At 44.3% G+C, this 26,481-nt stretch overlaps 3 protein-coding genes across 3 annotated transcripts in view; all 3 read left to right on the top strand.

Moving 5' to 3' along the window:
- The window catches only part of lix1l (limb and CNS expressed 1 like), a 7,716-nt gene extending 1,922 nt beyond the window's left edge, over window positions 1-5,794 (top strand). Inside the window, exons 2-6 of the mRNA XM_030347444.1 lie at window positions 710-873; window positions 1,548-1,688; window positions 2,118-2,213; window positions 2,535-2,612; window positions 3,033-5,794. Of these exons, the coding sequence (XP_030203304.1) occupies window positions 710-873; window positions 1,548-1,688; window positions 2,118-2,213; window positions 2,535-2,612; window positions 3,033-3,284 (731 nt within the window). The 3' untranslated portion in view covers window positions 3,285-5,794. The remainder of the gene's footprint in view (window positions 1-709; window positions 874-1,547; window positions 1,689-2,117; window positions 2,214-2,534; window positions 2,613-3,032) is intronic.
- A 544-nt stretch (window positions 5,795-6,338) lies between these two features.
- sf3b4 (splicing factor 3b, subunit 4) lies at window positions 6,339-11,102 on the top strand. The gene is made up of 6 exons (XM_030347844.1): window positions 6,339-6,457; window positions 7,086-7,214; window positions 7,305-7,847; window positions 8,264-8,434; window positions 9,190-9,342; window positions 10,745-11,102. The coding sequence occupies exons 1-6, from the start codon at window positions 6,424-6,426 to the stop codon at window positions 10,909-10,911; spliced, it is 1,197 nt and encodes a 398-aa protein (XP_030203704.1). The 5' UTR covers window positions 6,339-6,423; the 3' UTR covers window positions 10,912-11,102.
- Window positions 11,103-11,587: 485 nt separating this feature from the next.
- On the top strand, window positions 11,588-26,110 carry LOC115535785 (synaptic vesicle glycoprotein 2A). The gene is made up of 13 exons (XM_030347270.1): window positions 11,588-11,818; window positions 13,553-14,340; window positions 14,638-14,818; window positions 15,439-15,590; window positions 16,754-16,887; window positions 18,181-18,270; window positions 19,414-19,521; window positions 20,357-20,445; window positions 20,976-21,140; window positions 21,585-21,718; window positions 21,933-22,136; window positions 22,617-22,776; window positions 23,291-26,110. Exons 2-13 carry the CDS (start codon window positions 13,683-13,685, stop codon window positions 23,472-23,474), a joined length of 2,259 nt encoding a protein of 752 aa, XP_030203130.1. The 5' UTR covers window positions 11,588-11,818; window positions 13,553-13,682; the 3' UTR covers window positions 23,475-26,110.
- The last annotated feature ends 371 nt before the right edge of the window (window positions 26,111-26,481 follow it).

The raw sequence follows: 26,481 nt of genomic DNA on the forward strand, positions 1-26,481 counted from the left end.
CCAAAAGATAGGATCAGCCTTGATGCGACGCAATGAACACATTGTTTGTATTGCTGTCCACTTTTATTCAATGTCTTTGTGAGACATAGTACCACTAGAGTGGTTCTATGGATTTAAACCTGAAGTCATCGAGGTTTATACAAAACTATGTTACGTGCTTCTGTACCCCCTTAGTCACCATGGTGGAGGTTCATACATAACTACGTAACATGCAACTGTCCTTTCTCACCTTGGTGAAGGTTGATACAAATCTATGTTACGTGCTCCTGTCCTCTCCTAGTCAACGTGGTGGAGCTTGATGCATAACTATGTAACTTGGTGGAGGTTGATTCATAACTATGTAACATGCTACCGTCAACGTGGTGGAGGTTGATACATAACTATGTAACATGCTAATGTTAACTGGTGGAGGTTGATACATAACTATGTAACTTGGTGGAGGTTGATTCATAACTATGTAACATGCTACTGTCAACGTGGTGGAGGTTGATACATAACTATGTAACATGCTACTGTTAACTGGTGGAGGTTGATACATAACTATGTAACATGCTACTGTTAACTGGTGGAGGTTGATACATAACTATGTAACATGCTACTGTTAACTGGTGGAGGTTGATACATAACTATGTAACATGCTACTCTAAACGTGGTGGAGGTTGATACCTATGTAAATGTAACTATGTAACGTGTTCCCGTTCCCTCTTAGTGAACGTGGTGGAGGCGTTGCAGGAGTTCTGGCAGATGAAGCTGACCCGCGGGGCGGATCTCCGTAACGGCGCCCTGGTGGTCTACGAGATGGTCCCGTCCGGCAGCCCGCCCTACGTCTGCTACGTCAGCCTGCCCGGAGGCAGCTGCTTCGGCAGTTTCCAGGTGCGTGATTCGTCTTTGGGGTCCGTTGGGTCCGATCTAGTCAGACAGGGTTTTGATTGGGGTGTGGGGGTAAGGGGTGTGTGTGTGTGTGTGTTTGTGTGTGCGTGTGTGCATGTGTGTGTGTGTGTGTGTGTGTGTGTGTGTGTGTGTGTGTGTGTGTGTGTGTGGTCGGGGGGGGTACAGGATAATCCTCTCTGTTCAATGGATTTAAGATCAATCACAGAGACACTGGATTTAAGGTCCCAATGTGTGTCTGTCTGTGTACAAGAGTGTCTGTGAGTTAGCTGTAAGGCTTATTTGCTAAAACTCTGCAGACATTTAAACTGAGGATTTAGTTGGATTGGACTGATTGATGTAATTCTAGTAAGCCCCTAGCTACAACAACTTCTTTGTTCTTGTAGCTCTATTCTACCATTGTAACATGTATAGTGTATGATATACAATGAACATAATCTAAGAATTTATTGTGACAATTCAAGCATATGATTTTCCTGAACCTTATTAATTAATAATAAGTAGTATCCTATAATAGCAATGCTCATTCAGACAATACTCCAAAATACATACTTACTATCACATGAAGTGGACCATTTCCATTATCTCCCTTTATAAAATCCAGCCCAAAAAGCAGAGGTTACCCTAAAGTCTAACGGAGGAACTCTTCACCTTGACAGTTCTGTCCCACCAAGGCCGAGGCCAGGCGCAGTGCGGCTAAGATCGCTCTGATGAACTCGGTGTTTAACGAACATCCGTCCCGCCGCATCACAGACGACTTCATCGAGAAGAGTGTGTGTGAAGCCCTGGCCTCCTTCAACGTAGGTTCTGCTTCAGGTTTACATTTTGTGGGGGTTATAGCTAATATGATAATCCTCAGAAATTACATTACTTTTACGTGGTCACAGGCTTGGCTCCAAAGTGATTGACAAGAAAGATGGAGAATATTTAAAGCATACTACACACACTAATCCATCACAAAAATTCTAGCTTCCGCATGACCGAGTTTTGAAAGAAACGACTATAAAGAGTGCAGTCTCTACACAAGTCTGTTTAAAATGTTTCCTCGAAGATATGTTTTTTTAAAGTTAGCGAGGTCGTTCTGCAGAACGTTTGGAGACATGTAGCTCTTTCCACCAGAAAGGCACCAACACATACCCACTTCCATTTGTAAAATACAACCGCAAACTCCACAGCATCGTGAACCCATGCCGTCACACTCATGATTCACGTGTGGTTGTCGTTCACAGGGGAACAGAGAGGAGGCGGATAACCCCAGCACAGGAATAGGGGCGTTCCGCTTCATGCTCGAGTCCAATAAAGGCAAATCCATGCTGGAGTTTCAGGTGCATATAATACACTTTTGTTATTCTGTATTTCAGTCTGGGTTGGCAATATACAAGGCACAGGAGGTACAGGTTGGCTGTGAACACTGGGTATCAATCCCAGTGCCTATCGAATTATCCTTCCATTTACAGGTTATCGTTTATAAATGATGATGTTTGCCGTGTTCATAAAAATCTTTTATACTAATGACGCAGAGCCCGAGAGCCTTGTTGCAAATGTAGCTTTGCAACAAGGCATCGAATTTCAGTTGGTAGCGACATAATGGTTTCATAATGGTTCACAGATGTGTTTCGTGACCCACAAGCTGTTTTGTGTTTCAGGAGCTGATGACAGTGTTTCAACTGCTGCATTGGAACGGGAGCCTGAAGGCCATGAGGGAAAGGCAATGCTCCAGACAGGTAATCGCTGCGACCATAGGCGTCATGTGACCACACCACAGACGTCATCGGAACACGGGCGTCACATGTGGTCACATGATGTTTACAGATTGTTAGATGCTTCCAACAGAGAACCCAGTCATGTGTGAATCAATCCATGGTCAACGGTCACACGACCAGTAAAGGCTTAGTTTTGGTTCCACATCGACGCAACGCATGGGCCGGACGTACGCCTCCCAAAAATGTTATTCTTTAGCCGAGGCAACGCAGCAGCAAGGGCTGTGATTGGTCCGCTCACTTAAAATGGACGCAGAATCTGCGTGGTCATTTTGTTGTGTCGACGTGGAACCATAACTAAACCTTAAGGACCCAAAGGTATCTAACAGATAGACTGCCACCTCCCTTCTGTCTGAAGCAATGCATTCTGGGGCTCTTTCACAGGAGGTGCTGGCTCACTATTCCAACCGGGCGCTGGACGATGACATGCGCACCCAGATGGCCGCCGATTGGGTGAACCGGGAGCAGGGCGTGGCCGGGGCCATCGGCCGCGAGCTGGCGTCGACGGAGCGGGAGCTGGAGGAGGCGCGGCTGGCAGGCCGCGAGCTGCGCTTCCACAAGGAGAAGAAGGACATCCTGATGCTGGCGGTGGGCCAGCTGAACGCCGCCAACGCCGCCACGCTGCCGTCGCACTAAGCCCCGCCCCCACCGCCGCCAGAACCAACCCCGGCTTCTGCAGGATGCCGTGACTGCGTACCCGTATGTGAGCACTGGTCTTTTTAGTGTAACCCGGGGTGATGTGTCGTACTCCATTTTGATTTGCGTCATGTGTGTGTTTAAAAAGGACCTGATGTTTACACTAGTTACGTACATTTACTTAGTGCCTATTTTGCCTTAGTTTAAACAGAGAAAAACACATCTGGACAGTAGGGATTTGTTTGAGGGGGAAGTTAACAGAAAGGTGGGGTAGACATTGGGTAGTTTATGAAATTATAAATTACTGAATGAATTATGCCAGTGCACAAGATAGTAACTTTCTTGTCGGTTATATTGCTAGGGCACTGGTATAACCTAAGGAGAAACAGACTGAAGGTTGCAAACTTGCAGACTTGTGTTTACCCAACTACGATGTTGCTGTGAAAAGGGTCCATTACTTTGGTTTAACATAAACACCTGCATACAACCACAGACACATCCTCGAGCCATGGAGAGCATAATGCTTTCCATTCCCATCTGTGAATGTATTTATAGAACCCTTTAGGTAAAAATGGATCAAACGCCAAGGAATGACGAAACCAATTTCTCCCCCTTGGCGCTCATAATATATGCCTGCTGTTTTTGAGCGATGACCAGACTGTTTCTGAGTGTGCAGCAAAGGATTTTAGCTGGCTATCATCAAAAGCTCAGGTATTGAATCAAGACATCCCTGGGAACAACATCCTTTCAGGATTTGATTACTCTAATGCCACCGTCATGTTTCTGGATCGTGGGCCACATTATAGGTAGAATGTACTGTACATTTTTAATACTTTATACTACGAGGCCTTTGGAGCAATTTTCCTTCAACTTTCTATTGTACTTCGTTGCAGGAACATGTGTTACAATGATTGTGCTTGGTTTTAGTGCTGCAATGTTCCCACATGGACCGTGGGAGTGTTTGCTTCTGCAGAATCAATACGAGGGTTGAGATTTTAAAAGAAGATTCTCTGAGCAGCTTGCAGAGCAGTTTGGTATTTTGTGTGTTGGAGTTCGTTACCTATTGTGTTTGGTCTGGCTTTCAAACTTGTGATTCAGCTTTGGAGTCAAGGAGGGAAGAAATTGTTCGCTTAAAGCTGTCATGAAAAACCAAACAGTTATTTCATCATCTTCGAGTATGATTTGTGAGATATGCAGTTAGCCATCGCTATGGACCTATTTCTGCCTTTTTTCTTTTATATGATGTTTTGACAAATTTGTTGTATTTACATTGTGTTTCATAACAGTATTGTCTGATTTATGAAGGCATTTGAAAAAATCCTTTTGTGATCCATCAGAGCCATGTTGGTTGGTTGGCATGTGGCTTTGATAAAACAGAGGTATTTGAAGTTATGTAAGTCACAGAAGGGAAAATCAATTTCTCTAGGATCTTAGCCGCAGTTTATGGTCAAAGACATCAACTTTCCCAGCATAGGAATAATAGCAATAAAAAGACAGCGATAAAGGTTTTTTACAATTGCTATGGAATGTTGTACTTCTAAAATAACATTATTAAAAGGTACTGCCTTTCAGTTGAACCTATGGGGTTGTATCACATAATGCCAACAACTCAACAAGTCGTTCTGAGTAACATGTATTTGGGGTGTTTTTCTGGCTTACATATGGCACTAGTTACAATCAAGCGGAACTTATATCAAATGTATTATTGAAGAAAAGAGGAAAGAACATACTTTTTTATTCCAATTTTGATATTCTTTCACAATATGGTCACTATAACTATGAAGGACAGCACTATTTGATATACTTTTGAGTTTGCGGCAATATTGTAAACTTTGCTGAATTATGATTTTTTTTCTGTTTTGTTGTTAGAAATGTAAAAAACATAATTGCTGACTACATTTAAAAGGACATTTTTGAATGGAAAACGTATAAAATATATATTTTAATATACTTTAACAACTCTCCCCAATCCAGTTCAAGAAGAATGCCAAAACTACCTGTCAAAATCTTATCCATAGCAAAAAGATTAAATAAAGTAATTTGGTAACTGATTAATAGACATTGCAAAATGATATCAGTTGGTGGAAATCCCATTAAATAGGAATTTAAAAGATTTAAGTAACAAGGATATTGTACCTATTTGTTTTAGAGTAAGGCAGTACATATTCGATCTACAATGCTATGTGCTTTTTTCTGCCGACTGTGAAATTGTTATATTTGATAAAGCACAACCTCTGTGTTACCATGGATATTGTTTTCCACAAAAAAAGTCATTGTGATATTTTATATTGGATCATATTTTCCTGTTACCATCCATTTTTATACAAGGATATTTTCATTGTTTGTCTTTGATGCATGACTTTAGATGTTTTATATGTTTTGTTATTATTTTTATTACAGTGTTTCATAAGACCATCTTGTGTGTGTTTTGTATGGCCAATATTTGTATTCCATGTTTTTACCGAAAGTTTGTATTGGAATAACAAAATAAAAGCATATACCAAAGCTTATCAGTTTCCTTTCATTGTTCAGTAGTTTCCTATTTTATAAGTCAGGTCATTTTCCGAGGGAATGCTATTCTTAATGCAGTTGCAATACATTGATGGCTGTGAAAAAGATTACTTCACACTCAATGGGTGACAATTTGCATCTTGCATAAATTAAACGACCCCTGTTGTACCAGGTTAGAGGTATTGGGGCCCTATCAACACACAATGGGGCCCTTTAATAAACGATCCAAACACACACAACGCACTCGTCCAACATATTCAGTTGAAAATGGGATCACATATGCTCTTCACTACTCCAATACTAATAGACACATATTTTAGTTACAATGATTACTTGTGTACCAGCTATCATCACATCATATCATCATCATCATATCTAATATTTGCAGCTCCAACGTCTCACAAACGCTCCGTCTGTTGTGTACATTTTATTTATTTATTTCAACATATAATTCGATACCTATACAGACCATGATATCAAATAATAGACAAATAGTAATCTATACTGATTACAGTGAAGAAAATCCACAGAGAAACGTCATCACTACACGGAAGTTCCGCTAAGGACAAGTCAGCACCGGAAAAGGCGGAGTCAGAGTTTTGAGGCGCTTGCCTTTCGTTAATTCAACATGGCGGCGGGACCAATTTCAGAAAGGAATCAAGGTAACTTAAGCAATTGGAACATTATTTTATTAAAACCTCTGGATGAATACACTAGTTACTGTAGTGACTGTTTGATTCCTTGGTGAGGATTCATAACTTTAACGCCACTAGCTACTTTTTTGCCGGTTACTCATCAGGAACACATGGGTTTTTCGTTTGTGTTCCGTTGTATGAATGAATGTAAAGTTGTCCGTTTATAAAGTAAAACACTGATATGTGCCGTCGTCCTAGGCAGAACATTACCTCATTTTGTGGATGCGTATTCTGTGAGACGATTGCCCCATAATGTTGCTACCCTAATGGTATTGTAACTCAGTTTATTGAGCGTATCCTATCTGCTCAAGCTAGCTTGCTAGTTGTTAGCATTTTTAAACAACATAATTCGTGGAAAATCATTAAGTCATTAAATACAGAAAGGCTCATATAGAAAGTCAATGCCAATGGCACATGAAACGGACAAACAAGAGACAGTTATGGTAACAATATGGTGAAAATGAGGATCATACAAACAAACCTCTGTATGTGAATACATTAAGCATGCAAGCGTAGGTGGCGTGAATAGAAGTATGCCTGCTGAATTCCATATTTATGTACACGTATATTAATGCTACTGTTCACCTTCTTCCAGATGCCACTGTGTATGTGGGTGGCCTCGATGAGAAGGTGTCAGAGCCCCTGCTATGGGAGCTCTTCCTGCAGGCCGGACCTGTGGTCAACACACACATGCCAAAAGACAGAGTCACGGGACAACATCAAGGTGGGTAGAAACAGGAACACACAAACATAATGTATATTACAAAAATGCACAAGTGTCGAGAACCCAAATCCCCTTTCCCCGCTCTCAAAGGCTACGGCTTTGTGGAGTTCCTCAGCGAGGAAGACGCCGACTACGCCATAAAGATCATGAACATGATCAAACTCTATGGCAAGCCCATCCGGGTCAACAAGGCGTCGGCGCACAACAAGAACCTGGACGTGGGCGCCAACATCTTCATCGGCAACCTGGACCCGGAGATCGACGAGAAGCTGCTCTACGACACGTTCAGTGCCTTCGGCGTCATCCTGCAGACGCCCAAGATCATGCGGGACCCGGACACGGGGAACTCCAAGGGCTACGCCTTCATCAACTTCGCCAGCTTCGACGCGTCGGACGCCGCCATCGAGGCCATGAACGGCCAGTACCTGTGCAACCGGCCCATCACAGTGTCCTACGCCTTCAAGAAGGACTCCAAGGGCGAGCGCCACGGCTCGGCCGCCGAGCGCCTGCTCGCCGCCCAGAACCCGCTCTCGCAGGCCGACCGGCCCCATCAGCTGTTCGCCGACGCCCCGCCCCCTGCCTCGGCGCCTACCCCGGTGCTCACGTCGATGGGCGCCACCATGTCCATGCAAGGTAGGCTGGGGGCACCGAGTGGGGGGGGTTGGGGGGAGGTTCTTCTCATCAGCTCCCCAGAAGCTTCGGTGTGTCATGGTTGAGGGTTGAAGGCGCTTCAGAAGTGTGCTTAGCTGGAAGGCCGAATTAAATGTCGACAGTGCACTTCCTCTGCTTTCAGTCAAGAGGGAGGGCAGGAGAGTCAATTGACAATTTGTCAGATTGTAGTTAGGAAGCAGGATCGTGTGTTAGTGAAGGTCAATCCCCATACCGCAGCGTGTTTTGGGTGTCATCAGAGACCCTAGTCAATTATGCAGTATAAATCTCAGCACAAGCTATCCATAAGCCATATCTTTGCACTTGATCATCTGTTACATTTACACAACTGATGAAAGGACAGTTTTTGACCGACAACTTCACCATTTCGTCCTCTGCAGGCATGCCACCTCCCGGTGCCTTTCCGCCCGTTCCTCCCCCAGGTTCGATGCCTCCAGGCATGCCCCACGGCATGCAAATGCCCCCCAACGCAGGCTCCCAGGGACAGCAGGGTGGGGGCTCTGGGCCTCCGCCCGGCCCGCCCCCCTTCCCACCGGCGGGAATGCACCACGGTACGTGTTCCAGCCTGGGCTTTGACGTTACAAATCGGAACATTCACGTCCATTTTATGTATTATTTTTCTTAAGTTATCATTTTGAGGAAAATGTATCCGAGTTGGTCTTGACATTTCTTGCATAAATTCTAGCTTCAAAGAAGCCTATGTTCCATTTCTACGCAAGTCAGTTTTATCTGTTCTTTTTTGACAGCTTAGAGGAGCAATCACAACCTACTACAATATTCATATTTCTAACATCTGTTAAGCTTTAACAAGAAAATTACATGACTGGCATTTCTAACCGATTCTGATGGAGAGGTTTGGACACCACATGAATCCAAATAGCTATTGTGTGAAATGAGGCAGCTGTCTTCTATATCCCAGGAAACACTGCATTTGACCTACATTTTTAACAGACTCGTAGTCCCCTGCAGAACACCCGGACCCCACTAGCTCCAGCCCCCTGGGTCTAAAGATAATATATAGATATACTCTTATTTTATCCCATGGGTAAACCCATTCGCTGCATTCAACCCAAACTATGCTGGGAGCTGGGAGCAGACGTCTGCCCCAGGGTAGCGCCCGGGAACCAACCCCAGATGTGTTGCCCCAGCCTCGGTCATGGGCGGAGCAGCAGTGTTAACTCGGATGCTTTGTTGAGCCTGACCCCAGGAGCCCCTCTTGCTGCGAGGCAGCAGTGCTAACCATGGCGACACCGTTGGCTAAACCCTTTCCTTCGACCCCCCCCCTCCCCCCCCCTCGGCCCCCCAGGTATGCAGATGCAGATGCCGCCTCACGCGCCCCTTGGGATGGTGCCACCTCCGCCCCACCCTCCCGGAGCGAACCAGCACCGGGCACCACCCCCTCCCGGCATGCCCCCCCACCCACACATGGGCATGCCCCCCCGAGGATACCATCCCATGGGTGAGTTCACCGCGGCTTCCCGGTCGTCGTGGGGTTTTAAAGGCCTCGTAAGGACACGAGGGGAATACTGTGATCCAGCCCATTAAACCTGGCTCACTGTGTAGTAATCTGATGAACACGCACGAATTATCCAGTTGTATGGTTGTTCTATAAAATAACAACGCAAAATCAAGACATTTTGTGAGGTGGCCACATGGCGCTTCCAGATGCTTGCTACTTGCAGCTGTTTCGCAAAAGGGACGATGGAGATAAAAGCCCTGACAGTTCTAGCACTAGTGATGTAAGCACAACACTCAAGTTCAGCAGAATCTTAAGTGAACGTCATTTTTTTCCCATGGCAATGTATTCTTATAAACATCACTGGCACCAAGGAAGTCTGATTCGCAAGGGAAATTGATAATATATTCGGGCTCAAAGGATATTCTCAGTGTCCATAGCTGGACGATTATTGTAGCGGTAAATATTAGAATTCAACAACCACAAAAAAAAAAAGTGGATCCTAGCATTGCATCTCAAAAATTACTTGGTGCATATTGTTTTTAGGTGCCGCAACTGAGAACAGTGGAAACATTTGCGTTTTCATGTGACAGGTGCTTTATATCCAAATTCATTAAGGGTCCATATCCACTTAGTGTTTTGGTACGTGCACCTGCTCCTGTCTGTAATTGCCCCCAATGAGGAGAGTGTATGCTGTCACATGTGGACGGCTAGACAGAAAGGCTTCGCAAAAGGCTGAATCCCTCTGGGAGTGATGCTTTTCCTTTGACAGCGGTTACTTTGACATGTCAACTGTCAAAGGAACATTTGAGTTTGAAGAAGAGTATGTTGGAACATATCCATTATTGTAATGTTTGTCTGTATTAGTTGCTTACAATTCCTGTGGGTCTAACATGAAGTTATCGGCACGCTGTTGATCTGGGAGCTCACATGGCCAGTTGTCATAGAAACAATAGTCGAAGCCAGGAGATGCAGCTGCTTCTTATTTCAGTTCACAAACTCTTCATCCTGGTGCTTCAAAGCAACATGCCCGCCCATTTCTGCCAGAGAAACATGAAATGATGTCCATTTATCATTGAGAGGGGCCCTTACAGGCTTACGAGGCTGAGAACAATCAAAGCACACAGTCCCAAGTGGGACGAATTTGAGAAAGTATTCACAAGCTGCCACCCAGTTTTCTAAACCAACATTGACAAGAGTGTAGAGTAGCTCGAAGAAAAAGAAGAACCAGTTTGGTGGGCATCTTTCCTGTGACAGAACGAGGTGAACTCAAACCGTGCAGCAGAAAGGACAGGACAGTCTGACCTTCTGGCGCTCGACATCGGCGTCGCGCGGAGGCGGTCACTCACCTGTTAACGCCCGCTCACCTGTTAACGCCTGCTCTCCTCTCATTGGTTCCCCCTAGGCCACCCGATGCACCCGGGGATGAGGGGACCCCCTCCGCCAATGCCCCCGCCCGGCTACGGTGGCCCTCGGCCCCCGCACTTTGGCTTCCAGCGGGGGCCGCCCATGCCCCCCCGGCCCCCCGGTGGGCCCCCACGCGTTCCTATGAGGGGTCCAATGCCGTCCTAGTCTCCTGCTAGACGTGGCAGTTGGGAGTCGTTCATTTAGTAGTTATATTTTTTTCCTATGTTTTTTTTTTTTAAACAACCTTTGGATCATTTCTGGTTTATAATTGTTAAAAGTAATTTAACCGCCGCCGTGTATTTTTTGTTGTCACTGTACAGATGCCGGACCTTTGAGCAATAAAGGTTTTAATACAAGCTTGTGTGATTTGATTTTCTCTGGTTCTGTGTGACTAAAAGGATAAAGGCCTCTAATCGAATTAGAAATGGATAAACGATTTCATTGTCTGAGCTATGATTCATATTTAATGCCTTCTAAATATCTATAAACGCTTAATGTACTTTTTATAATGCAACGTTTTTTAAGAGCTATCGAACAGCATAGCAACAAGAGAAGAGGTGTGGGGGCCCGTGTGTGTAGTTGGGCACGTTTTTTATGAAGACATTTTGATGCACGCGGTTATTTTCTTATCCTCTCACCATAAGCGTGAGGGGCGTAAGGACTGTTGCAATATTAGGGGAAAAACCTCGGGATTGAATCACCAAGCCAAAACAAAATAGCACTCAGGCCATCCATTTTAATAAAATAAAAAAGACAAACACCTCGTATCGCTGCTTGGTGCCAAATAGAGAACGTGAAATATTGTGGTTGCACTATACTCTTGAATTGCGTGAGTCGATAGTGTTTCTATTGGTTGCATGGGGGAGGGGACCCCTGAGCACGAGCAGGCTTCCTCTGGATGTTCGCATCACAGCGCGTCTCCTGGGTGGCGTGGAATCCGAGGCACTGAGCCGCACGCAGCACTACTCGCTCCATAGCGACAGCCTCCGATACGTAAGCAAGCTCTCGTTCACGAGAAAGACAAGGCTGGAAAGGAGGCGTCAGTTACTTGCTCCCAGCGAAGGAAAAGAGGGTAAGAATATAATGTCTCACGATGATTTAGCCTGCACCGTTTTGGTTTTATTTGAAATGGTAGCAAACGGTTAGTTATAGCTTTGATTGCATGATGGGTGGGTGTGGAGCGGTTGGATGTATATGTGGCAATTAGAACGATTTGTTAATCAGGTGGGCCCTACGATTGATCATCAGTCGTGACAGGATTTCAGGTCTTATTGAATGGGAAATAACGTTATTCTCAGTCTGTCGGCAGGGACACTGGCGTGACATTTCCGTTTGATGACCAATTTGGATTGCAATATGCACGATGTGTTTCATTTGCCACCAGGCCTGCAACACCAATCATCGTTTTCGGAACATTGGAAATGGAACAAAATAAAATAAATATATTTACACAAATTGTGGTAGGATATCTTTGCATGTACTCATTACATCCACATATGTATGTGTGTGGGACCAGCTCGGCGCCACCGGTCATCGCCTTCATGTTATCTTCAGGTGTCAGTCGATGATGTTCATATTTGGTGACGCTCGCTACGTGGGATTGCGTAGGAACCCACAATTCATACCCTGTAGCCTACTGCGATGATGGAGAGAGAAAAAAAAAGAAGCGCCACCAAATGGCTCGCACGACAAAGCGTGGCAGTGAGGCCTACGCGAAACGAGAAAAGGCGTTAAATGACCCACTCATACACGCACACAGTGCTACTACACAAGGATAGTACACGGCCATGCACACTGCTCCCTCGTCACACGACCTGCCTCCTCTCTGAGGGGCACGTGCCGCTCTTTAATGGCTGGACCTCTCTGCCAGGCCACTCTGATGTCAGTGACGGTGGAAAATCTCTGCTTTCAATGCATGACAGGATTATCCTTTTTTTCATTGTCAGATTATATTTATAAAGGCAATTTATCTGTTACCAGGCATGTGTGTAGATAACATCTGGATGGGCTTCCTCATCGTTTGAAACGTTTTGCTTTGACTGACTAGTCCCTTTGAGCTGAAATGGCCGTTATTTAACAAGACCTTTTTGAATTGAGCTGTTCAAATATTGAGCTTTTCAAATATATTATAGCTATGGAGTACACTCAAGGCTTACAGATTGCACCAAATGTATGTTGGCTTGTCACAGAAAAATAATTTGTTCCTTAATGTACCCAAACCCACTAATGGTGTGTGCACTGTGCTACCACAAAGCTTTGTGGTTAGTGGTGGATTACTCTGTAAATTCTAACCGTTGCTATGGATGTTGAGTATAGCGTCACCCAGTCTAAAAGGGTTCACATTGAGCATGTGGAAATTCAAGATGTTACGCTGTAGGTAACATTTAAGAGCTATTATTCAAATGTAATTTGTAAGAAATGACCTCTGTCACCTATTAGTCAGGGTTATTAGTGAGCACTGTGAGGATATCGGTTTCGAGTTCACTGCGGCTGCCTTCGCCTTCGACCGCCAATCTATATTGATGGGCCGCTTCCGGCTGATTTCTGTCCAATCAGGGAGCCTCCTCCATGAATGGGTGGGTTAATCCATCGTGCCTGACGATAGCCGGTGGGAGAACTGCAACACTTCTCAATGGCGGAGAAACATACAGGAAGGGAGGGAGCATGAAGTTCTAGTGGTGGTTAATTTCAAAACTGGCTCTCTTCAGCTCACCTTAACACTTCTCCCATCTCTCCTAATGCCCCTTTAAATAACAACAGCCTATTTGACGATGACTAAAGGCTACTCTTTCCACACCTCCCTCAGTGACCCGCAAGAAGCAGTGTCCTCCTCCGCAGGCTGAAGCCCCTTTAAAAGTACCCCTCACAACCCCCCACCTGGACCCCAGCGGCCGACACAACCCGTGAGACCCCCCCCCCCCTCCTTCCTCTTCAAAATGGAGGACGGCTACCAGAACCGGACTGCCTTCATCAAAGGCGCCAAAGACATCGCCAAAGAGGTGAAGCGGCAGGCCAGCAAGAAGGTTGGCCGCGGCGTGGACCGCGTGACCGACGAGTACAGCATGCGCTCCTACAGCCGCTTCGAGGAGGACGACGACTACCCCCCCAGCGTGGGCGGCGGCGGCGGCGCCTCACAAGATGGCGGCGGCGGCGGCTATTACCGCGGCGACAGCCAGGCGGGCGGCGCGGACGAGGAGGACGGCGGCGGTCACAGCGACTCCACCGAGGGCCACGACGAAGACGACGAGATCTACGAGGGCGAGTACCAGGGCATCCCCAGGGCCGAGTCCGGGGTCAAGGAGGGCCTGGCGGGGGGGCCCAGCTCGGTAGGGGGCGCCGGCGGGGCGCAGGGGTTCGGGGACGCGACGGGGGCCGTGGCGGCCGAGGCGGAGAGGAGGAAGGACCAGGAGGAGCTGGCGCAGCAGTACGAGACCATCCTGCAAGAGTGCGGCCACGGGAAGTTCCAGTGGACGCTGTACTTTGTGCTGGGGCTGGCGCTGATGGCGGACGGCGTGGAGATCTTCGTGGTGGGCTTCGTGCTGCCCAGCGCCGAGAAGGACATGTGTCTGTCCGAGCCCAACAAGAGCATGCTGGGTAAGGGAGTCTTTGAAAGGTGTGAAAAAAAAAAAAAGGGGGAGGTGTTGTCAGACTTGGGCTTCTTGTGTTTTGAGCTTCTTTTTACTACACTTCTAACAGGTTACATTAAAGTGTGAAGAAAGATGGATGCATTATTTAGAACGAAAAATGTAAACCAAGAAAGATTTCAGTACTCGCCAAATTCTGAAAAGCCAGTCGTTTTTCGATCTTCTTCTATGGTATGATACACACCTGTGACGAATGAATCAGGGACGACACCGCCCTGATGGTCCCCCTCCCCTCCTCCCTTTGCAGGCCTGATTGTATATCTGGGAATGATGGTGGGAGCGTTCCTGTGGGGAGCCTTAGCGGACCGGATCGGCCGTCGGCAGTCGCTCCTCATCTCCCTCTCCATCAACAGTGTCTTCTCCTTCTTCTCGTCCTTCGTCCAGGGCTACAGCACCTTCCTCTTCTGTCGCCTGCTGTCCGGCGTTGGGTCAGTGGAAACAAAATCAAACCCACACGGTGGCTGGTAACAGCGTTCGGTATACAGTGTGTGATCAAAGTATGGATTTGTCGTGCTCAGGGCGCGAATGAGCAAACGTCCTTTGGCAGTCTGTGTACATTGTTATATTATATGAAGGAATGGTAATGATTTTTCAATTTGTGAGCTTGTTTTCGCAGTGGAATTGTTTAATCTATTCAAAGTATGACAAAAAATGTAAGCAGAACACCTTTCAGTTTATTAGTAATTTAACGTCTAAATGTCATCAATACAGTTTTCTCTCGCAGGTTAAATGATTGTCTCTTACAGCATTGTTCACTGGGAAAGGCGTGACATTTAAACCAATAATACCAAATAATATGAAAACACTTTTCCACTCCCCCTCATACAACAGACTAGCAGGCTAATGTGGTTTGGCACATTTGCACAATCCAATCAAGCCCCCCTTCAGGGATCAAATCCCATTTCCACCTGCACTTTCTCTCTCTCTCTCTCTCTCTCTGGCTAATTAAGTTTGGAAAATGATAGTCTCATAAGTGAGACACGCTCTTTTAGGGTAAAATCTATTCTATTCTAATGTAAATCATTGTACTCTGATTTGGGCGTTCCAGGATCGGAGGCTCTATTCCAATCGTGTTTTCCTACTACTCCGAGTTCCTGGCCCAGGAGAAGCGAGGAGAGCACCTCAGCTGGCTCTGCATGTTCTGGATGATCGGAGGGATCTATGCGTCTGCCATGGCCTGGGCCATCATCCCTCACTACGGTAAGCCTAGGCGGGGAGAGGCTCCAGAATTGTTGGGTATCCTAGTAATCCCAAAGGCAATTCCTGTTCTCTTACTTCCTTTGAGCGGTCGGTTAATAGTGTCCGGAACAAGCAGAATAAGAGTAAAGACAAGGAGAATAAATCGTATACTGTCTATACATAAATATATATGTGTATATATATTATTAACGCCAAGAAAGTGCCCGTCTGAGCATGTGAAGTCCCGCCCCCTCTCCTCGCCCTGCTAATATAATTCAAATCATTGAAACAATATGTATCAGTAAGGCCATCCCGATGCAAATCAATCCATCCCTACAGATCTATACAGCATGTAAAAACACGTTAGAATTCATTGTAATATGCACTAAGGCGATGAACTCTGTTGTAGTGTAGAGTGTATAGTGTAGAACAAGCCAGAGTGATGATAGGCCCCTAGACGAAGCTTGTGATTGATTTTTCTGTGTGGTTCTGTTGTCCATTTTGTCCAGAAGACAAGTGGAGTTTTTAATGAGGTTTTCTTGTTTTGAAGCACTTAAGATTTTGGAAAATGTTATATATTGATTTTCTGCTTTGATTGTTCTTAGCCTATTTACATGTCTACAGATATGATAAAAATAAAATATTTAAATACATATAATAATAGCAGTACACCTTTAATGCGAAAAACCCTGCTAAAGTCCAGAAAAACATTATTATATGCCACAATGTTGATTTTTTTTATTAGATGTAATTTAGACAAATAAATGCTGAATGCTAAATGGCAAAATATAAAAGTAAAAGTACATCTGAAGAGAAGGTCCAATTTAAATAATTTCAATTTTATTTTTAATTGTTTTTTTTTTTTTAATTTTACCATGACAGTCTCAAAGGGCTTAACAGGCCAAATATTTGTGACACCCTCCTGACCTGAGCCCCTAAGAAAAACTCTAATCAGCGAGGAAGAAATCTTGACGAGGAACGCAGAGTGGGGGATCCCTCCTTCCAGGGATGGTCATGATGGGTGCCAGAATTGACGTACAAAGATATATACAGGCAAATATATGTTGATGGGGTGATGGCCAGTTAACCATAAGGAGAGTCCAGGCATTCAGTCACAGTCACCGCAACACGCTAGAACAGACAGTAGTCCATCCGTTTTCTTACTTTCTTGCTCTCACCCCCAGGATGGAGTTTCCAGATGGGATCGGCGTACCAGTTCCACAGCTGGCGTGTCTTCGTACTCGTCTGCGCCCTCCCCTCCGTGGCCGCCATCATCGCCCTCAGCGCCATGCCCGAGAGCCCCCGCTTCTATCTGGAGGTTAGCACGCCGCTAACTCACTGCAGGCTAGCTACCTGGTGTTCTATCATGAGGTTAACACACTGATGACTCCGCACGGGATAACCAGCTAGCTTCTGTCTTGACGTTACCTAGCTAGTTTCTATCTAGAAGTTAGCTAACTGCTAACTGCCTGAAGGCTAGCTAGCCTCTATCTAGAGGTTAGCATGCTGCTAACCCCCCGCAGGCTATCTAGCTAGCTTCTATTTAGGGTGCACTCACACTAGGCCATCTGGCCTTGGCCGTTTTCACACATAACCGTGCTGAAATCTGCCAGTGTGAGTGTGGCCAGTCTGGCCAGGCCAACTTGGCCACTTGGGAGAGGTGTGCTGCTACGGTACGGGCCGCTACGGTACAGATGCTAATGAGTCGACACGCGCACACGCACAGCTACGCAACCTGAGCTGGATGACGTATATTCCATGCGACGACCATGGACATAATAAAGGCGACAAGCCTTTATTATTAAACGGTAAACATGGCGTCAAGCGATGTTTACGCTTGTTTGCGTACTCGAAAAAACCAGCAGTGAGAGTGGGCTCTATCTGAGAACGGCTCCAAATAAGCAAAAGACTCAGCAAAGAGAGAACTGTGTTCTCTGTGTTGTTGTCCATTGTTGTTAAAATTCTGACTGGCGGTAGACTTTATTATGGTCCATGCAGCGGACGCTTGGTGATGACGTGTTACGACGTGATGACGTATTTACAAGAGCCTACCGTGGCCAGGCCACAGTTGCCACGGCCAACGGCCACGGCCAGGTGGCCTAGTGTGAGTGCAGGCCAGAGAACAATGGGGCCAGTTGAGCACGGTTAGGTGTGAAAACAGCCAACGGCCACGGCCAAATGGCCTAGTGTGAGTGCACCCTTAGAAGTTGGCGTGCTGCTAACCTTCTACAGGCTGGCCATTCCAGCCTGCAGGGAGCTGATAATCACATTTAAAGCACTTGCTGAAAATCATTGTTCCATTTACTTTTAACATTACATAAAGTGCTTTAATATCAATATTTTTCATTTTTTTATTCTTGTATCATCTCATCTCAATGCGATTATATCGACCAAATGTGAAGTGGAATATCTCCCAAATGTGGTACGGCATTCTAATGAATGTTTTTCCTCGCTTTGTCTGAGTTTGTTATTCACTCAGTATTAATAATTGACGATTTGTCCATTACTGATTATCGACCGATGTACAAACAGCCATTAGTGAAACCCATTTGCCACACGTGTGTCTCATGTATCGTACGTCAAACATCTAACACTGTTGTTGTGGTGACAGAACGGGAAGCACGACGAGGGATGGATGATCCTGAAGCAGGTGCACGACACCAACATGAGGGCCAAGGGCTTCCCGGAGAAAGTGTTTTCCGTAAGTATCCCACGGCCACGGTAGTCTAGTGCAGTTTTTTAAGGTCTGGAAATTCTGCCGGCCGACCCCAATTTCTGACGTTATTGTGAGTCTGCCTCCACCACACAAATCACTTTATCGCCCAAACATCTTGCCATAATGTCAATTAATGTAAACTGCCCAACGCCAAGGGATGAGTAGTAGTTGGCTCGAAGCTACCAATCATTTGGCAGACGGTTGGTTTTATACAGCAAGACCTTTTTACGAGACCGTTCAAACTTTAAAAAGAGAACCAATACCCTGCATGTCCTTCAGGGGGCAGGTGTGCCTGTGAGCGCCCCTTTAATTTATTTTGAATAAGCGAAGTAGAGGTATGGGTCAGAGTTGTTCAGAGAATATGCATTTAATAGCATGTATGACCTGTAGAGGGAGTCCTTTGCAATGCAAACCCCTCCGCGTGTTGGGATTTGGTTCTCCTTGAAAACCTCTGAAATGCCTCAGCCAATCTCACAATGTCATCTGAATACCGAGCGAATCCAGGTTGGGAAACAGTGTGTCTCCAACTACGGGAGGTTGTGGGTTTGGATCCCAGTACCTACCTGTAGGCATCCTTGAGCAAGACTCCCCACCCCTGCCCTGATGTTTATTTACAATGGACGTAAAAAAATAAAATCACAAATAATAATTAGATAATAGATAATAGAGTTGGCTCAATTACTCAGATCTCAGACACAAAAAAACATAATTCTTATAAATAGTTGTAGAAATAAAACGGACAGAAAACCCATACCACCATGGGAAGGAAGTCACGGTTATATTGATTTCCATAAATTCTACCAAAACATTCTGGTTTCTGTCCCTTTCAATCCTCCACCCACGGCGTGTTTATCGCTCTCAGTGAGTGTGCACTCAGAGCAAACATCATGAATATATGAATACATTTATCCAGTCCTTGGCCGAGCCTTCCACATGCGAAGGACCACCCATGTCAAGGTGCTGCATCTGGAATGGCCTGCATCATCCTAAAAACTACCTATTCGAACACGCATATAAGCACCTGGGGAATTGGTTTATATATGCACATTTCAAGATCAGGATATGGCAGCTGTGGCGTTGTGTTGAACGATGTTAATGCTCGGCCACTTGTGTTGGGTTGGATCCAAGGTGACCACCATCAAGACGGTGAAGCAGATGGACGAGCTGGTGGACACGGGCACGGACACGCCTGTCTGGCGGCGATACAAGCTGAAGATCATGAGCCTTACCCAACAGGTGAGCCAGGGAGTTGAAGAACTACCAGAAGGATCTTGAAAGTTTAATACATGTACTCATGCATATTCCATAGAGATGAAACAAAGTGATTCTCCTTTCAAGACCAGACCAGACATAATTGATTCATTCTGATATGCCTCTTGTGGTTACAGTTCCAAATATGTTCTTGGGAGGCCCGGCTTAGTGACTTTTTCCATCAGCATTACTAAATAGATACTACATGATGTGACCTTCGGCCTGGTCTGACAGCAGAAGTGGCCCCTATTGATCGACGTGAGCAGGTTCAATAAAGAGCCTTTAAACCTTTGTCCAATGAGATCCTTCACCTGTGTCGCTGATAAATGATGTATGCCATCGCCGTTTTGTAAAGGCCACTAATATCACTTTTTATTCACTCTCCTGCCTCTGCTCCCCCTTCCTCCCCTGTATCACTTTATCTGTTTATCTTTCCCCTGTGTAACCGGAGCCTTTGATTGCTGTGTCCTTGCTGTAGCTTTTACCGAAAGCAAAGAGCATCAAAATGTTGTGCTCATGCTCTAGTTTAAGTCGGCTGTTACTGCAAACATCAACTCAGAGCTGATGTGATCTCTGTGTAACCGAGTTTTAATGAAGTTGGAATTAAAAAGAAATATTAAAAATCAGAGTCAACGGACCAAACACATCAGTCATCAAAGGTTTCCCGAAAGAAAGTATCGCTACATGAACCTGAAATTGCTCGTCATGAAAAAAACAACTTTCTTTGGGGCCAAACACCAAACTACAATAGAGGATCCATTTTGTATTTTCTACGTCTTCCGCTGACTAATGGCTATCCCAATGCCTGTTTACACGTTAGATAAAGAACAACTTCCTGGCCTGCTTCAACCCCGAGTACAAGAGGACCACCTTCATGCTGATGGCTGTTTGGTTCACCATGTCCTTCAGGTACAGAACCATCAAATCCTATACACAGAGGGGCTGAAGGCATCGGGACGTTCATCCTATTGGTTAAAATATTTGGTTAATGTTTGTACTGAATTCCACACCATTATCACTCATATTAATGTCCCGCTTTTGAAGCAAAGCACTTTGTTACTCTTATTGGATGATTATGATTATGACTATTGTTATCTAAATTATTATTATTAGATAGTCCCGTGGTGAGAGTGTTTGACTCAGAGCAAAAAGGTTATGGGTTTGAACCCCAATGTCCGCAGTCTGGCTGTAGGCATCCTTGAGCAAGATACCCTAACTTGCTCCTTAATGACATTTATCCAACAAAAAGGTTAGCGTTTCACTTAAAGCTAGTCACAAAAGAGTTAGCTCAGCTTGGATGCTAAACCTCGTGTGTGTGTGTGTGTGTGTGTGTGTGTGTGTGTGTGTGTGTGTGTGTGTGTGTGTGTGTGTGTGTGTGTGTGTGTGTGTGTGTGTGTGTGTGTGTGTGTGTGTGTGTGTGTGTGTGTGTGTGTAAACAGCTACTACGGGCTGACAGTGTGGTTCCCAGACATGATCAAGTACATCGAGAAGCAGGAGTACGAGTCCAAAACCAAGACCTTCACCAAGGAGCGCGTGGAGCACGTCACCTTCAACTTCACGCTGGAGAACCAGGTCCACCGCGAAGGACAGTACTTCAACGACAAGTGAGTGGACACACGGAAGTTTGCATATTCTTATTTTAAACGGGCATCTCCACGCGTCCCGACGTAATTGGATGAACTCTGAAGAAATCAGAAGACAGAATATAATGGGTTGTTCCTGCGGGATCGCATCGCTTTACTATTATTCTCTTGGGCTCAGTAACGGATGATCTTGCCTCCTCATGTCGTTGTATTTGGATATCAATTTACATATTCAGTTAAGGGAATGTCCGCCACAAGCGGCCCAGGTTTGATTCAGAAATTCGATCAGTCGGTCCTACGCTACATGTCATCCCCCCTCTTTTTCAACCAACTTCCCTGCCCCGACCATAAACACTCAAAAATCCCCCAAAAATATTTATGCTTTTTTTATTTGAGTGTTTTGATTCTACACTGTTGGATACGCCTCACACTACAGTTAAATCCCTTTTGTCATCCGCCCCACAGGTTCCTGAACCTCAAGATGAAGTCCATGGTCTTTGAAGACTCTATATTTGAGGAGTGCTACTTTGAAGACATCACCTCCACCAACACCTTCTTCAGAAACTGCACCTTCATTGCCACCCTGTTCTATAACACAGGTACCGTAACACCCTCTTCCTCTGTGGTGATGAGAGACCGGACTTTATCTCTCCTATGGGAAATGTCATACTACATTTTTAACGTTATTTTGTTTATTTGCAATCGACAGATAACATGGTTGCTATACATTTAATGTAGCAGAAGTCCAAATTATAAATTACTCTTTAACCGTCTAATTGCTAACTCGTATGTCTCTTTCTTTGTTTTTATCAGATCTTTTCAAGTATAGGTTTGTGAACAGCAAGCTCGTGAACAGCACCTTCCTGCACAACAAAGAAGGCTGCATGCTGGACTTCAGCGACGACAACAACGCATACATGATCTACTTCGTTAGCTTCCTCGGATCCTTAGCGGTGTTGCCTGGCAACATCGTGTCAGCACTACTAATGGACAAAATCGGACGCCTTCGAATGCTAGGTAACGGTTTAGATTAGGACTTTTGGGGTAACCAGCCAGAGTTAGTTTGATTTGAAAGTATAAAAAAGACAAAATGCTACCCCTTTCTTCAGGCCCCCGTTCAAAACTATTCTCCCAAAACACATGACTACCCCATAGCATAAGCAAAAGGGCTGCCTAGCCTCGTGCAAGACTCCGGTCAAGCGCAATGATTGCAACGGCAGAGAGCGTGTAGGTAGCCGGGTACAATTGGATTGGATTGTAAGAGGCCTGCCACACATTGTACTCATTCCCGTCTGAGAATTTGATCTATTGATTGGTTAGCAAAGAAAATTTCAACAAATATGACAAATAATGCTTCTTAAATAAAGGTTATACCCTGGCTTCATTTTATTTATATTAAATTATAAATAAAATTAGGTTTTTAGTGGTTATTGAAAATTAAATGCATAATTTGTCCCTTCCCTTCATTTTACCCCTCGTCTTTCTGTCGTGAACCAGCGGGTTCCAGCGTGATATCGTGCGTCAGCTGCTTCTTCCTGATGTTCGGCAGCAACGAGTCGGGGATGATCGCGCTCTTGTGTCTGTTCGGGGGCATTAGCATTGCCTCCTGGAACGCCTTGGACGTGCTCACCGTGGAGCTCTACCCGTCAGACAAAAGGTGAAGTATGAGCTGAGCAGGCTGTGTAAATTGAGAAGTGTAATTGTCATCTCTATTCCAACGATTCTTTAAACCAATTAATTTTCCTTTAAAAAGTATATATTAAAAAAAAAGTATGCCATTTTGTCCGCAATGCAACTCATGCGAAACATGGAAAAACAAGGTTTGTGTTAGGCTAGACTATTATATTGTTTATTTTGTGCCCTTCTCTTAAAATGTAATCTGATTTTTTTAATGTGTTGTAGAATACAGTAAGGTTAAGTTTTACATAAGAATTACAACTCTCTTGAGGCTCCCAATATGGAAAAAACATCCCATGATTCTGATGTAGGCCCTACCTTCTGTTCTAACAACCTATTATCACATCAACTGTGATTTTGTAAAAATCACAGTGACTGTAATTTTCAACTGAATGACCAAATAGTAAAAACTAATAATAATAGTTATTGCTAATAACAGTATAAAATATCGAATGCTGTTATAATAACCATACTGTCATTGTGTTTTTATCCAGGACCACTGCGTTTGGGTTCCTGAACGCCCTGTGTAAGCTGGCCGCTGTTCTCGGCATTAGCATTTTCCAGTCGTTCGTCGGCATCACCAAAGCCGTGCCCATCCTGTTTGCCGCGGGCGCTCTCGCCGCAGGGAGTTTCCTCGCCACGAAGTTGCCCGAGACGCAGGGTCGAGTGCTGCAGTAGCAGAGAGGATCCACTAGAGGGAAGCATAGTAGCCCTTGTAATAACATAACGGGCGGAACCAGGATCTGAGGACTCAAATATACTGCCCAATACACACTAAATATCCACTGAACACGCTGCCATTTCTCAATGTAAGAGAACACAATGCGTTATTATTCAACCAGTGGCAATTTTTTCAGAAAATATGCAGAAGCAGGGAATGTGTTAACTCCTTTTTTTGTGTAGCTTGACATTATAATGCACATAATAACAAATAAGGGTAAAGATAATAATTAATCACCAAACTTTTTTCAGTTGAAAGATCATAGATTAATTGCCACTATTACAACACCAAGTAGGCCCATTTATTCTGCTTTTGTGGCCCAAAAGTGTATTTACCATATCCTTACTCACTTTCAACACTGCCATGTACCTTTTGTTACAAGGTTACACAAAATCCTTCACCTAATTTGAACATGGATGTTTGCTATAATCTGGGACACTCAAGCAACAACAATAACAATAGAGTTTAATAACCAATGATTTTATTTTAAATGTTTGTTGTATAGATAGAGCTGCTCTATTGTGAAACACATTCCCAGATGTACATGGTCTCTATTGTACTTGGAATGGTTTCTCCTGCCGTTGTTGAACCACTAGAACACAGAAAAGCAGTGAAAAACTGTTCATGTCTCGTACCAAATGGATTTTGGCCAAAATGTGACATGCATTTGGTCAAAATATTAGGTGTGTGTGTTAGTGTGTATGTGTGTGCGTGAGAGAGAGATATAAATGGTTTAAGATATAATTATATATATTTTTTTGTTCTCATGCTAATCCTAGTTTATTGCGGCACAAAACATCAAATATGCAGAATACGATAATGTAGCTTCGCGACGCCAGTGAATTTAAAACACAAATCATACAAAGGACCAACTAACGTTTTCTTATATATCCCCCCCTGAGCTACATTGGGCATCTGCAAAAACCCAATGAACCGAAACAAATGATTAATTTCAAGGGCTTCCTTTAAATTTCATCCGTCCCATGGGCACACTATATCAAACCCATCACCTACTGAGGTCTTAAGTAGTATACAAGTCGGGTGTACAACACCCTCCATAAATATAATTTCATAGAATATTTATTCCAGATGGTGACTATTGATGGACGAAAGTGAAGATAGTCATCAGTAAGTTAGGATGTCTAAATATTTATTTTGCAGTCTAATTCACCCGTGTGTGTGGGGTGACAATCACCAAGAGAGCTGTTAAAATGCTCCAATAGATGAACGTCATGATTTGAGTGTGTGTAAGTCTGAGTGAAAAGAACAAAAACTCTATTGCTGTACAATATCGGTTGTGTGTGTGGTTGTGTACGCATGTATGTGTGTATTAGTCCTAGAATTACTTAACTTGTCCTATGTATGTTGAGATATGTTCGGGTGACCGCTTACAGAGTGCTGTTGCTCGAATACGAATGGGTGTGAACTTAAACATATTTTTCTACTTTGTGGTATTCCCATCCCTGAGATGGAAATACTGACTAAGTTTTAGGGACCACCAAACAAACCGTTTTATCATGTGATAAACCGTACACGGAGAAAATAATACATGCAGTGCAGACGTCAACGTGTTGTCTTAAAAGTTAGAGCTGGTGGCTCAGAACTCTTTGGGCGATCAGAAGCCCTGATCCTAATGACCGATCGTAAAGCATGTTTGTGTCGTATCGTCTGTCCTCGGATCTACTGTATGCCAGATTGTTCATTTATTTGTTACCTTACTTTTTTTCATTTTTCGTCTGAAGCAAGAACTAGTCTTCTTCCTTGCCGTCGTGAGATGACCTGTATGTTGCTTGCTGTGTTTACTCTCGATAAGTGAGGTCCAGTCGGTGTGCAGTTTATTGTGAAAGGGTGTGGTGGTGACCGTGGTTCCGGTATGACCTTTGACCCCGGGAAGCACTCTGTTACGTCAAGGATGCAGTAATACGTAATCATAAAAAGCACATTGTCCAAAATAACCTTAAGGAAACACGAAAAGGGGAGCCAATGGAATGGAAAGACGGAAGTGCACAAAGGCAATGTTGTAGGAATGGCATCACTGTTGTATGAGATGGAAGGCTGTACCCACTGTCTGGACCCTTGCTCTCCGCTTAGCAAGTCACCAGGTAAACCAAAAGTGAAGTCATTAACTCAAAATGAATGCCCTCCGTCTATTGAAACTTGTCTTAAAAATGTAAAAGTTTTGTATTCAACGTTAATCATGTGCTGGATTTTATGTATTTTTTTATTTTAATTTTCAAATGAGTGGGATTCTAGTACACAACACTAGAAATACAATTTAGAGTTTTGTTTGAGTACCCAGAATAGCATGGAAACTGTTGACGAATGTTTTCGGCTTTGGCCAAGTGGAACAGGTTGATTGAGTAATTATCTTGGTCCTCAACATAAAGTAATGAGAATTAAAAATAATACGTTGGGATGAAGTAGGGACTTAATCAAGCTGAGAAACTGGCCGATCAAACCTGTTTCACAATGATTCTACTCTTCAAATTTGAAATCAATGTACCATGTGTAGAAACCTAGATGTTTGTACGTGAAAATATCAGTCGTGGAACAAATGACCAAGGAACCGTAAAAAAAAAAAAAAAACTACCAGTGACACAATTTAAATGTCGTCTTTGTTGTTTTGTAAACAAGAGTTCAAAATGTTAGTAAAACTATGGTAAAATTCTGGATATTGAGAATATTTTAGTGATGAAAAGGTGCTGTATTTATTTTGTGAGAATTGTCGATTATGCTGGGTCTAGCAATCTAGCCAGTTCTGAGAAAATAAAAATCTATAAAAAAAATTAAACCCATCTTGGCGTGTGCAATGCCACCCATTGTTTACTTTCAGATTTCCTCCAAACTGACCTACACATGGAGTTCACCCATAGATTACCCCTTAGAATCAGCTACTCATTTGTAACATTGATCTAGTTCGTCCAAGTGGAGAGGTCAAATGATACCATTGAGTTACAGTGCATT

Source organism: Gadus morhua, chromosome 22, assembly GCF_902167405.1.
Source record: "Gadus morhua chromosome 22, gadMor3.0, whole genome shotgun sequence".
In the NCBI taxonomy this organism is placed as follows: domain Eukaryota; kingdom Metazoa; phylum Chordata; class Actinopteri; order Gadiformes; family Gadidae; genus Gadus; species Gadus morhua.

Coding starts and splice junctions, on each gene's coding strand:
- sf3b4 (XM_030347844.1), top strand. CDS start 6,424: ATGGCGGCGGGACCAATTTCAGAAAGGAATCAAG. Junction 7,848..8,263: donor CGCCACCATGTCCATGCAAG/GTAGGCTGGGGG, acceptor CGTCCTCTGCAG/GCATGCCACCTCCCGGTGCC. Junction 9,343..10,744: donor CCGAGGATACCATCCCATGG/GTGAGTTCACCG, acceptor GGTTCCCCCTAG/GCCACCCGATGCACCCGGGG.
- LOC115535785 (XM_030347270.1), top strand. CDS start 13,683: ATGGAGGACGGCTACCAGAACCGGACTGCCTTCATCAAAGGCGCCAAA. Junction 16,888..18,180: donor GCCCCCGCTTCTATCTGGAG/GTTAGCACGCCG, acceptor TTGTGGTGACAG/AACGGGAAGCACGACGAGGG. Junction 21,719..21,932: donor CACCCTGTTCTATAACACAG/GTACCGTAACAC, acceptor TGTTTTTATCAG/ATCTTTTCAAGTATAGGTTT.